The sequence below is a fragment of the Bos javanicus genome, chromosome 15 (genome assembly GCF_032452875.1).
Source record: "Bos javanicus breed banteng chromosome 15, ARS-OSU_banteng_1.0, whole genome shotgun sequence".
Taxonomy (NCBI): Eukaryota; Metazoa; Chordata; class Mammalia; order Artiodactyla; family Bovidae; genus Bos; species Bos javanicus.
In genome coordinates, this window is record NC_083882.1 from 701,430 (window position 1) to 715,229 (window position 13,800).

The following is a 13,800-nucleotide window of genomic DNA, read 5'->3' on the forward strand; positions in this document are numbered from 1 at the left end:
AACCCACTGCAGTAGTCTTGCCTGGGAAATCCCATGGAGCCTGGTCTGCTACAGTCCATGGGGTAGCAAATAGCCATATATGAGTTAGTGAGTGAACAACAATAAGACAAAAAGGAGGGCATGGAAACATGGGACACAGATAACTCAGCAGAGTCACGTGGAGTTGGACAATGGAGAAGAATCCAGATCTTATGTAAATATCCTAGTGTTTTCTGTTTTACACAGCAAATGTTGTCCTATAGATATTTTACAGGGGGCAGGCACTAGGTGTCTGAAGACATGACGTGCATCACCAAGGAAGTAAGAAAAAAAATGAAGCAGGTCATGGGGCAAAACTGCCAAAGATATGCTCTAGGGTCATGCAACTGCTCAGTCTTCTCTCTGAGAAATGCAGACTATAATTCTCTCATGATTAAAACCTATCATTTTTTATTATTTTGTAGCTAATTCAGGCCACAGGAATGCATTAGTTCTTAAACGGATCCCATGCCTCCTCACAACGTGACCAAATTTGTTCTCCTGGGACTCACACAGAATCCACACTTGCAGAAAATACTCTTCATTGTTTTGCCCATTTTCCTATTCACGGTGCTGGCCAAGCTGCTCATGGTCATCACCATCTCCCTCAGCCCCACACTTTCTGCCCCCATGTACTTCTTCCTCAATCACTTGTCCTTCCTAGATGCCTCTTTGACCTCTGTCACCACCCCCAAATTCATCATTTACCTGCTGTACCAAAGGACAACCATCTCCTGGGGTGCCTGCCTGACTCAGCTCTTTATGGAGGTCACCATCCTCACTGTCATGGCCTATGACCACTATGTGGCCATCTGCAAGCCTCTGCACTACACGGCCATCATGCAACAGGGGCTCTGCCAGCTCCAGGTGGTGGTGGTCTGGACTGCGGGGATCCTGCGTGCCACTGTACAGGTTCTTTTCACCATGGACTTGACCTTCTGTGGTCCCAACATCATTGATCACTTCATGTGTGATTTCTTCTCACTGTTGGAACTTGCCTGCAGCGACACCTACAGTCTGGGAATGGTGGTGGCAGCTAACACAGAGGGGGTGTGTTTGCTTATTTTTTCCATGCTCCTCATCTCCTACATAGTCATCCTGATCTCCCTGAAATCCCATGGCTCTGAAGGACGACGCAAAGCCCTTTCTACATGTGGTGCCCACTTCACAGTAGTGGTAATGTCTTTTGTCTCTTGTATATTCACTTACACACGTCCTGTGGCTGTTTACCCTGCAGACAAGTGGGTGGCTGTGTTCTTTGCAATCCTCACTCCTATGTTTAATCCTATTATTTACACAGTGAGAAACATAGAGGTGAAAAATGCCATAAGGAGTTTATTGAAGAGGGGAGTAATTTAGGCTTGTCACAATGCCAATAAAGTGATGGTTTATATACACAGGTAGAATTGTACCTGTTGTAAATTGTGGGAGTAAAAAGTTCTGAGGATCACTGACAGAAAAAAAAAAATCCCAGAAACTATTTGTTGATTATTTAACATAGACACATTTTAGGTATTTTGATAAGTTTTAATATATGTTCTAGAGTCTTCAATGTTCATGTTCATAGTTTCAGATTAGGCAAAGGAAAGAACTATAATCTCCTAGTTTCATGATTTTAGAGTATGTTTTACTCCAGAGTCTTCCATTTACTTTACTAAATTCTGCATACATGTTACTTGGGAAAAAAAATCAGTTTTTTTATGGGACATTGACTCAGATCTTCTATTTTTCCATAGCCTATGGTAAAGCAAATAAGGGATAGAATTTTTTTCAATAGATCCATTGAGAAGGAGCAATTGAGTGAAGGAATTGCAGCTGCAGCTGATTTTTTTTTCCCCTATGAATTTACCAAAAGTCAAAAGTGAGGCACCAACAAAATGAGGAAGGAAAAATGCAAAATCTAACTGCTTCCTTGCCATTAAAAATGAGCCAGAAATTTTAGAATTACTCATTTGTTCTATTTTTTATTCATAATTTTATTTTTAATTAAAGAGTAATTAGTCTATAATATGGTGATGGTTTTTGTCACTCAACGACATGAATCCCTCCCTCCTGAACCCCCCTCCCACCTCAGTCCCCATCCCACCCCTCTAGGTTGGCACAGAGCACTGGCTTTGGGTTCCCTGGGTCATACAGCAAACTCCCACTGTCTATCCATTTTACATATGGTAATGTGTACATTTCCATGCTACTCTCTCAAATCATCCCACCCTCCCCTTCCCCCACTGTATCCACAAGTCTGTTGTTTATATCTGTGTCTCCTTTGCTGCCTTGCAAATAGGATCATCAGTACTATCTTTCTAGATTCCATATATATCTGTTAATATACTATATTTGAATTTCTTTTTCTTACTTAAATCAGTGTAATAGGCTCTATGTTTATCCACCTCAATGAAACTGACTCAAATGCATTTATTTTTAAAGCTAAGTAATGTTCCATTGTGTGTATGTACGACAACTTCCTTATCCATTCATCTATCAATGGACATCTACGATGCTTCTATGTGCTAGCTATTATGCATAGTGTTTCAGTGAACACTGGAGTGCATGTGTTTTTTTTCAGTTATGGTTTTCTTAGGGCATATGCCCAATAGTGGGATTGTTGTGTCATATGATAGTTTTGTTCTTAGCTTTTAAAGGAATCTCCATACTTTTCTCTATAATGGCTGTGTAAATTTGCATTCCCACCAACAGTGTGTAAGAGGGTTCCCTTTTCTCCATGCATTCTCCAGCATTTATTGCTTGTAGACTTTTTGATGATGGCCATCTATGTTCTTGAATAGCCTTAGTTTTCTGTGGCTTGTGTAGGTCTACAGATAAGAAAATTATCTGAAGTCTTAATGATTCAATTTGTCCCTTGGAAGTTGATGTCAAACATGTTGTAGTCTTGTCTGACCTGCAGCACTATATTTCAGCACTACAAGCTTTTTCTTTTTTGAAGTTTTCAGTTATGTCACTTCACTTTTACAAAAGCACAATAGTATGGTAACAGAGTTGTTTTTTTTGTTTTGTTTTTTGTTTGTTTGTTTTTTTAAAGCAAAAATCCTCTTCCTTTTTCTTATTCATAAAAATGAAGTGGTTAATGTGAACTTTCTGGATAGTTGGGGATACTTGCAATGCTCCTCACTGCACCTAGAGGACATCAGGTCATCTTATGTTATTACATCACTCTTTATTAATCAGGGCTTCTCTGATGGTCTAAGCAGACCGAAGTGCTATATGTTCAGTCATGTCTGATTCTGTGACCCTATGGATGGTAGCGTGCCAGACTCCTCTGGACTTTTCCAGGCAAGAATACTGGAGTGGGTTGCCATTTCCTCCTCCAGGGAATCTCCTTGACCCAGGGATCAAACTTTACTGTCTCATGTCTCCTGAATTGCAGGAGGATTCTTTACATGCTGAGTCAACTTCTCAGACTACAACATGCCATGTTTCTTTTAACAAATGTTGGTTGGTCAAACTCTGGTCAACTGGAGTTATTTCTTTCATGATTTGACCACACAGCAATGCCAGAGCATGGTACTGGGTGACTGTATTTACTAAGTTGTTCAAAACTGTCTCCAGGAGACAGGAATATACAGTGGAGAAAAGGTTCCCTCTTCAACTGTCTTCCCTTACATCATATATAAAATACACCTAAAGTAGATTAAAGACCTAAATTTAGACTGGCCACTATAATACTCCTAGAGAAAAACCTATCAGGAACACTCTTTGACATAAATTGCAACAATATTGTTTTTGGAATTGTCTCCTAGAGGTGTTTTTGTTTTGTTTTGTGGAAATAAAACAGTAAAAAGCACTTTGTGGTCTCAAATGAAGGCTTCTTTATTTTCAAAGTCCTCCTCTTCTTGTGCTTAACTTCTTTAGTATTTTATCATCTCAGAACTTATAATAGTTTTGACAATGTGAAAATGGGCACAATGAGAAAGAGTTATTGGACCCTTTTATTTCACTTCTAAATAGGTTTTAAAGGAGATTCCTACAAATAAGTTATATACAGATAAATCCCAGACAAAATAAAACAGAAAAAATTTAGTTAAATAATACACAGGGGGATGTCCCTGGACATATAATGGTTAAGAGTTTGACTAACAAAGTAGGGGACACAGTTTCAATCCCAGGTCGGGAAGGACTCCACATATCCTGAAGCAACTAAGCCCGCATGCCACAATCACTGAGCCCAGTTGTTCAACCACTGAAGCCACAAGCCTAAGTCAGTGCTCCACAACAAGAGACGCCAAAGCAAGGCGACCCCATCACACTGCAAAGAAGAGTAGTCCCTGCTTGCCATGGCTAGAGAAAGCCTGAGTGCAGCAAGCAAGACCTGGGGCAGTGGAAAATACATAAATAAATAAGCCACACAGGGTAAGAATATCTATACTTTTATGAGTCTTAGCTTTTCTCTCTAAAAACAAAAGGATTTTACTATCCAGGAATTTTATTTTTAATTTAAATCAGGAGCTTCACAAAATATAAATTAAATACAAGAAAAATATTGTGTTTAGTTCACTGATTAAGGGGAGAACTAGGAAGATAATATTAATCAGTCAAAAGGAAACTCTGAGGTACCATTTTTAACATTGCCTAATTAAGAATGTGTAATGAACTTATTTGTTGTTATTGTTCAGACGCTCAGTAGTGTCCGATTTTTTGTGACCCCATGGGCTGCAGCACAACAGGCTTCCCTGTCCATCATCAGCTCCTGGAGCCTACTCAAAGTCATGTCCATCGAGTCGGTGATGCCATCCAACCATCTCATCCTCTGTCATCCCCTTTTCCTCCTGCCTTCAGTCCTTCCCAGCATCAGAGTTTTCTCCAGTGAGTCAGTTCTTCACATTCTTCACATCACATCTTTACTTTTTCATATTTTATTGCTATAAAGCTGTTCCTGTATTTCTTACTGACACTAACAACAATTCTTCAAGGTAGATATAATTATCATTATTCCATTTCACTGATGATGAGGAATAAAGTTCAAAAGAGCTAAATAATCTACATATTATTAGAGGCAGAGCTTGTATTTGGATCATCATTCTTCTAAATTCAAATTTTATTCTTCCACAGTGATTTCAAAGAATCTCAGAAAAAAGAGAGCATGTCATTTGAATGTCTCTTGTTTTCTAGTAATTAGAAAACATTCTATAGTATTTACATACCTCTATAGTGAGCCTACATATAGAAGCAGTTGGTTCTCAGAAAGCTATATGCCTTACTAGTGGAATATAAATTAGGAAGAAGATAACTAATATTTAAAATTATATTGAATTTCTTCTTCTCTTGGGAAAAATTATCAGTGATTATGAAAATTAGTTGTACAGTATTTAAGCTGTTGTGAAAATTTTGAAGTGATATCAAATAGTCACAATGACATCATAAAATTAAAATTTAGCTTTCTTAACATACTGAAAAGACAGAGGACCAGAAAGATCATATAATATGTAAATCAGCTTTGATTTACCCTTCAAGTTTGAGAATTTGTGTTACTGTCTCTCCAATGTTTTAAACCACTCTGTCCTTGGAGTTGTATTCTGGAAACACATTTTAACAGTATAGTTCCAGGAACTCCTTGATTGAAAAACTATTTTTATGATCAGCCTTCCTTGAGTTAGGCCTAACTCCATTCTCTTTCCATTGTATGCTTCTCCAATGCTTGGGAAGTTGGACTAGATAGGTGTAGGGGAAAGGTGTAGGGGACAGGGGATAGATGAAGGGGAGAGGTGTAGGGGAAATGTGCTGGGAAAGATTGAAGGCAGGAGGAAAAGGAGACAACAAAGTATGAGATGGTTAGATGGCATCACCGACTCAATGGTCACGAGTTTGAGTAATATCCCGGAGTTGGTGATGGACAGGGAGGCCTGGCGTGCTGCGGTCCATGGGGTAGCAGAGTCAGACACGATTGAGCAATTGAACTGAACTGAGGGGTTCTAAAGCAACCTCTCAAGAAGCAGTTTGGAAGATGGTGGAGGAATAGGATGGGGAGACCACTTTCTCTCCCACAAATTCATCAAAAGAACATTTAAACGCTGAGTAAATTCCACAAAACAACTTCTGAATGCTGGCAGAGGACATCAGGAACCCAGAAAAGCAGCCCATTGTCTTTGAAAGGAGGTAGGAAAAAATATAAAAGACAAAAAATAGAGACAAAAGAGATAGGGACAGAGCTCCATCCCGGGAAGGGGGTCTTAAAAAGAGAGAAGTTTCCAAACACCAGGAAACACTCTCACTGCCAAGTCTGTGGCAAGCCTTGGAAGCAGAGGGCAACATAACAGGGAGGAAAAATAAATAAATAGTTAAAACCCACAGATTACCAGCCCAATGGCAACTCCCCCAGTGGAGAAGCAGCACAGACACCTGCACCTGCCACTAGTAAGCGGGGGCTGGGCAGGGAGGCGCGGGCTGCATGGCTTAGAGTAAGGACGGGGCCTGAATGCCCCAAGGACAATCTGAGGGAATTAACTTGGGCTAGCAAACCAGACTGTGGGATAGCTACCACGCGCAAAGCCAGCCCTAACTTAAGACACCGCTAGGCCCGCGCACAGAACAAAGGACTGAACAGAGCTAGCCAGCTGCAGACCATCCCCCTTCAGTGACAGGCAGCCAGAGCCAGAAGGGGGCAATTGCAGCCCCAGAGAGACATTATCTACCAAACTGCAAGCAGGCTTCTTTGCTAACTAAGACTTCTCGGGGTTCTGGACAGTCATCATCTGCCTGAGAAGGTGCGCCAGTTGTACACCCAGAAAACTGAGCAGCAGGGACGGGAGAGGCGATAAGTCGCAGCGACCATGCTTGCCAAACACCTCATCACCTGAGCTGCTCGGACCTGGGAAGGGCACAAACTGCAGGCCCAACTGAGTCTGTGCCTTTGAGGCCTACCCGAGTGCCTGAACATGAGCAGCTTAGACCTGGGAGGTGCATGCACCCCAGGGCCAGCCTCAGATAGTTCTCAGCAGAGCAACCTAGAGCCTGAGCAGTGTGGACAGGGAGGGCACACATGCTGTGAGCAGAGGCAGGCCCAGTGTAGCTGAGACACTGCGAGCACATGCCAGTGTTATTCGTTTGCAGTGTCCCTCCCTCCCCATAGCATGACTGAACGAGTGAGCCTAAAATAAAGTGTCCACCACCGCCCGCTTTGTGTCAGAGCAGAAATCAGACACTGAAGAGACCAGCAAACAGAAGAAGCTAAAACGGAGGGAACCGCCTTGGAAGTGACAGGAGCAATAGATTAAAACCCTGTCATTAGTACTGACTACATGGGAAGGGGCCTATAGATCTTGAGAAATATAAACCAGACCAAGGAACTATCTGAAAATGAACTGACCCGACAATACCCACAACAACACTAGAGAAAGTCCTAGGTATATTTTTACTATCATTCTTTTTTTTTTTAATTTTTAAAAAAATTTTAAGTCCTCCATTACTCCTTTAATTTTCACTTTTATAACCTACTATTACTTTGCAAAACAAAACAAAAAAACCCCCTATTTTTTAAAAGCAAACTTCATATATATATATATATATATTTATTTATAATTTTTGGGACTTTTTAATTTTTCTCCTCACTTTCTTTTTTTTCTTCTTCTCTTTTCTTTAATATTGTAGTTTTGAAATTCCAAACTCTGATCTAAAATTTTAATCTGTGCTTTTTAGTATTTATTATCAATTTTTTACCTTTAAGAACCCAGTCTTCCCTACCCATTTTTACTTGGGAGTGAGATTACCAGCTTGACTGCTCTCTCCCCCTTTGGACTCTCCTTTCTCTGCACCAGGTCGCCTCTGTCTCCTCCCTACCCACTCTCTTCTCTACCCAACTTAGTGAGTCTCTGTGTGTTCCAGACGGTTGAGAAGACTTAGGGAACTGATTACTGGCTGGATCTGTCTTTCTCCTTTTGATTCCCCCCCTTTTATCCTCCTGGCCACCTCTGTCTCCTTCCTCCTTCTTCTCTTCTCTGTATAACTCCAAAAACATCTCTAAATGGTCCAGATTGTGGAGTGCACATAAGGAAGTGATTACTGGCTAGCTTGCTCTCTCTTCTTTTGATTCCACCTCATCTCATTCGGGTCACCTCTAACTCCCTCCTCCCTCTTCTCTTCTCCATGTAACTCTGTGAACCTCTCTGGGTGTCCCTCACTGTGGAAAAACTTTTCATTTTTAACCTAGATGTTTTATCAATGGTGCTGTATAGAAGAAGAAGTCTTGAGACTACTGTAAAAATAAGACTGAAAACCAGAAGCAGGAGGCATAAGTCCAAACCCTGAGAACACCAGAGAACTCCTGACTCCAGGGAACATTAATTGATAGGAGCTCATCAAATGCCTCCATACCTACACTGAAACCAAGCATCACCGAAGGGCCAACAAGTTCCAAAGCAAAACATACCACACAAATTCTCCAGCAACACAGGAACACAGCCCTGATCTCCAATATACAGGCTGCCCAAAGTTACTTCTAAACCACTGACATCTCATAACGCATTACTGGATACTTCATTGCACTTCAGAGAGAAGAAATCCAGCTCCACCCACCAGAACACCGACACAAGCTTCCCTAACCAAGAAACCTTGACAAGCCACTGGTACAACCCCACCCACAGTGAGCAAACTCCACAATAAAGAGAACTACACAAACTGCCAGAATACAGGACGGCCACCCAAAACTTAGCAACTTAAACAAGATGAAGAGACAGAGGAATACCCAGCAGGTAAAGGAACAGGATAAATGCCCACCAAACCAAATAAAATAGGAAGAGATAGGGAATCTACCTGATAAAGAATTCCGAATAATGATAGTGAAATTGATCCAAAATCTTGAAATCAAAATGGAATCACAGATAAATAGCCTGGAGACAAGGATTGAGAAAATGCAAGAAAGGTGTAACAAGGACCTAGAAGAAATAAAAAGAGTCAATATATAATGAATAATGCAATAAATGAGATCAAAAACACTCTGGAAGCAACAAAGAGTAGAATAACAGAGGCAGAAGATAGGATTAGTGAATTAGAAGATAGAATGATAGAAGTAAATGAATCAGAGAGGAAAAAAGAAAAACGAATTAAAAGAAATTAGGACAATCTCAGAGACCTCCAGGACAGTGTTAAATGCCACAACATTTGAATCATAGGAGTCCCAGAAGAAGAAGACAAAAAGAAAGACCATGAGAAAATACTTGAGGAGATAATCACTGAAAACTTCCCTAAAATGGGAAGGAAATAATCACTCAAGCCCAAGAAACCCAGAGAGTCCCAAACAAGATAAACCCAAGATGAAACACCCCAAAACACATATTAATCAAATTAACAAAGATCAAACACAAAGAACAAATATTAAAAGCAGCAAGGGAAAAACAGCAAATAACACACAAGGGGATTCCCATAAGGATAACAGCTGATCTTTCAATAGAAACTCTTCAGGCCAGAAGGGAATGACTAGACATACTTATAGTGATGAAAGAAAATAACCTACAGCCCAGATTACTGTACCCAGCAAGGATCTCATTCAAATATGAAGGAGAAATCAAAAGCTTTACAGACAAGCAAAAGCTGAGAGAATTCTGCACCACAAAACCAGCTCTCCAACAAATGCTAAAGGATATTCTCTAGACAGGAAACACAAAAAGGGTATATAAACTCGAACCCAAAACAATAAAGTAAATGGCAACGGGATCATACTTATCAGTAATTACCTTAAACGTAAATGGGTTGAATACCCCAACCAAAAGACAAAGACTGGCTGAATGGATACAAAAACAAGACCCCTGTATATGTTGTCTACAAGAGACCCACCTCAAAACAGGGGACACATACAGACTGAAAGTGAAGGGCTAGAAAAAGATTTTCCATGCAAATAGGGACCAAAAGAAAGCAGGAGTAGCAATACTCATATCAGATAAAATAGACCTTAAAACAAAGGCTGTGAAAAGAGACAAAGAAGGATACTGCATAATGATCAAAGGATCAATCCAAGAAGAAGATATAACAATTATAAATATATGTGCACCCAACATAGGAGCACCGTAATATGTAAGACAAATGCTAAAAAGCATGAAAGGGGAAATTAACAATGACACAATAATACTGGGATATTTTAATACCCCACTCACACCTATGGATAGATCAACTAAACAGAAAATTAATAAGGAAACACAAACTAAATGATAAAATGGACCAGTTAAACCTAATTGATATCTATAGGACATTTTACCCCAAAACAATGAATTTCACCTTTTTTCTCAAGTGCACACAGAACCTTCTCCAGGATAGATCACATCCTGGATGATAAATCTAGCCTTGATAAATTAAAAAAACTTGATATCATTCCAAGCCTCTTTTCTGACCACAATGCAGTAAGATTAGATCTCAATTACAGCAGAAAAACTATTAAAAATTCCAACATATAGAGGCTGAACAACACGCTGCTGAATAGCCAACAAATCACAGAAGAAATCAAAAAAGAAATCAAAATATGCATAGAAATGAATGAAAATGAAAACAAAACAACCCCAAACCTGTGGGACACTGTAAAAGCAGTGCTAAGGGGAAAGTTCATAGCAATACAGGCATACCTCAAGAAACAAGAAAAAAGTCAAATAAATAACCTAACTCTACACCTAAAGCAACTAGAAAAGGAAGAAATGAAGAACCCCAGGGTTAGTAGAAGGAAAGAAATCTTAAAAATTAGGGCAGAAATAAATGCAAAAGAAACAAAAGAGACCATAGCAAAAATCAACAAAGCCAAAAGCTGGTTCTTTGATAAGATAAATAAAATTGAGAAACCATTAGCAAGACTCATCAAGAAACAAAGGGAGAAAAATCAAATCAATAAAATTAGAAATGAAAAGGGAGAGATCACAACAGACAACACAGAAATACAAAGGATCATAAGAGACTACTATCAGCAATTATATGCCAATAAAATGGACAACATGGAAGAAATGGACAAATTCTTAGAAAAGTACAACTTTCCAAAACTGAACCAGGAAGAAATAGAAAATCTTAACACACCCATCACAAGCACGGAAATTGAAACTGTAATCAGAAATCTTCCAGCAAACAAAAGCCCAGGTCCAGACGGCTTCACAGCTGAATTCTACCAAAAATTTAGAGAAGAGCTAACACCTATCCTACTCAAACTCTTGCAGAAAATTGCAGAGGAAGGTAAACTTCCAAACTCATTCTATGAGGCCACCATCACCCTAATACCAAAACCTGACAAAGATCCCACAAAAAAAGAAAACTACAGGCCAATATCACTGATGAACATAGATGCAAAAATCCTAAACAAAATTCTAGTAATCAGAATCCAACAACACATTAAAAAGATCATACACCATGACCAAGTGGGCTTTATCCCAGGGATGCAAGGATTCTTCAATATCCGCAAATCAATCAATGTAATACACTACATTAACAAATTGAAAAAAAAAGCCATATGATTATCTCAATAGTTGCAGAGAAAGCCTTTGACAAAATTCAACATCCATTTATGATAAAAACTCTCCAGAAAGCAGGAATAGAAGGAACATACCTCAACATAATAAAAGCTATATATGACAAACCCACAGTAAACATTATCCTCAATGGTGAAAAATTCAAAGCATTTCCCCTAAAGTCAGGAACAAGACAAGGGTGCCCACTTTCACCATTACTATTCAACATAGTTTTGGCAACAGCAATCAGAGCAGAAAAAGAAATGAAAGGAATCCAAATTGGAAAAGAAGAAGTAAAACTCTCACTGTTTGCAGATGACATGATCTTTTACATAGAAAACCCTAAAGATTCTACCAGAAAATTACTAGAACTAATCAATGACTATAGTAAAGTTGCAGGATATAAAATCAAGACACAGAAATCCCTTGCATTCCTATACACTAATAATGAGAAAATAGAGAAATTAAAGAAACAATTCTATTCACCATTGCAACGAAAAGAATAAAATCCTTAGGAATATATCTACCTAAAGAAACTAAAGACCTATATATAGAAAACTATAAAACACTAGTGAAAGAAATCAAAGAGGACACTAATAGATGGAGAAATATACCATGTTCATGGATTGGAAGAATCAATATAGTGAAAATGAGTATACTACCTAAAGCAATCTATAGATTGAATGCAATTCCTTTCAAACTACCAACGGTATTTTTCACAGAGCTAGAACTAATAATTTCACAATTTGTATGGAAATACAAAAAACCACGAATAGGCAAAGCAATCTTGAGAAAGATGAGTGGAACTGGAGGAATCAACCTGCCTGCCATCAGGCTCTACTACAAGGCCTCAGTCATCAAAACAGTATGGTACTGGCACAAAAACAGAAATGTAGATCAATGGAACAAAATAGAAAACCCAGTGATAAATCGATGCACCTATGGACACCTTATCTTTGACAAAGGAGGTAAGAATATACAATGGATTAAGGACAATCTCTTTAACAATGGTGCTGGGAAAACTGGTCAACCACTTGTAAAAGAATGAAACTAGAACACTGTCTAACACCATACACAAAAATAAACTCAAAATGGATTAAAGATCTAAACATAAGACCAGAAACTATAAACTCCTAGAGGCGAACATATGCAAAACACTCTCTGACATAAATCACAGCAGGATCTTCTATGACCCACCTCCCAGAATATTGGAAATAAAAGCAAAAATAAACAAATGGGACCTAATTAAACTTAAAAGCTTCTGCATAACAAAGGAGACTCTAAACAAGGTGAAAAGACAGCTTTCAGAATGTCAGAAAATAATAGCAAATGAAGCAACTGACAAACAACTAATCTCAAAAATATACAAGCAACTCCTGCAGCTCAATTTCAGAAAAATAAATGACCCAATCAAAAAATGGGCCAAAGAACTAAATAGACATTTCTCCAAAGAAGACATACAGATGGCTAACAAACAGATGAAAAGACGCTCAACATCACTCATTATCAGAGAAATGCAAATCAAAACCACAGTGAGCTACCATTTCACGCCAGTCAGAATGGCTGTGATCCAAAAGTCTACAAGCAATAAATGCTGGAGAGGGTGTGGAGAAAAGGGAACCCTCTTACACTGTTGGTGGGAATGCAAACTAGTACATCCACTATGGAGAAAGTGTGGAGATTCCTTAAAAAACTGGAAATAGAACTGCCATATGACCCAGCAATCCCATTGCTGGGTATACACTCTGAGGAAACCAGAATTGAAAGAGACACGTGTACCCCAATGTTCATCACAGCACTGTTTAAAATAGCCATGACATGGAAGCAACCTAGATGTCCATGAGCAGATGAATGGATAAGAAAGCTGTGGTATATATACACAATGGAGTGTTACTCAGCCATTAAAAAGAATGCATTTGAATCAGTTCTAATGAGGTGGATGAAACTGGAGCCTATTATACAGAGTGAAGTAAGCCAGAAAGAAAAACACCAATACAGTATACTAATGCATATATGTGGAATTTAGGAAGATGGTAACAATAACCCTGTATGCAAGACAACAAAAGAGACGCATATGTATAGAACAGTCTTTTGGACTCTGCGGTAGAGGGAAAGGGTGGGATGACTTGGGAGAATGACATTGAAACATGTATAATATCATATATGAAACAAATGGCCAGTCCAAGTTCGATGCATGATACTGGTTGCTTGAGTCTGGTGCACTGGGATGACCCAGAGGGATGGTACAGGGAGCGAAGAGGGAGGGGGGTTCGGTATGGGGAACTCGTGTATACCTGTGGTGGATTCATGTTGATGTATGGCAAAACCAATACAATATTGTAAAGTAATTAATCTCCAA

At 39.1% G+C, this 13,800-nt stretch overlaps 1 protein-coding gene across 1 annotated transcript; it reads left to right on the forward strand.

Annotated features, from left to right (window-relative positions):
- The first annotated feature begins 446 nt into the window (after positions 1-446).
- On the forward strand, positions 447-1,553 carry LOC133261152 (olfactory receptor 4C13-like). Its single transcript, XM_061439693.1, has one exon. It carries the CDS (start codon positions 487-489, stop codon positions 1,375-1,377), a length of 891 nt encoding a protein of 296 aa, XP_061295677.1. The 5' UTR covers positions 447-486; the 3' UTR covers positions 1,378-1,553.
- Positions 1,554-13,800: the final 12,247 nt, after the last annotated feature.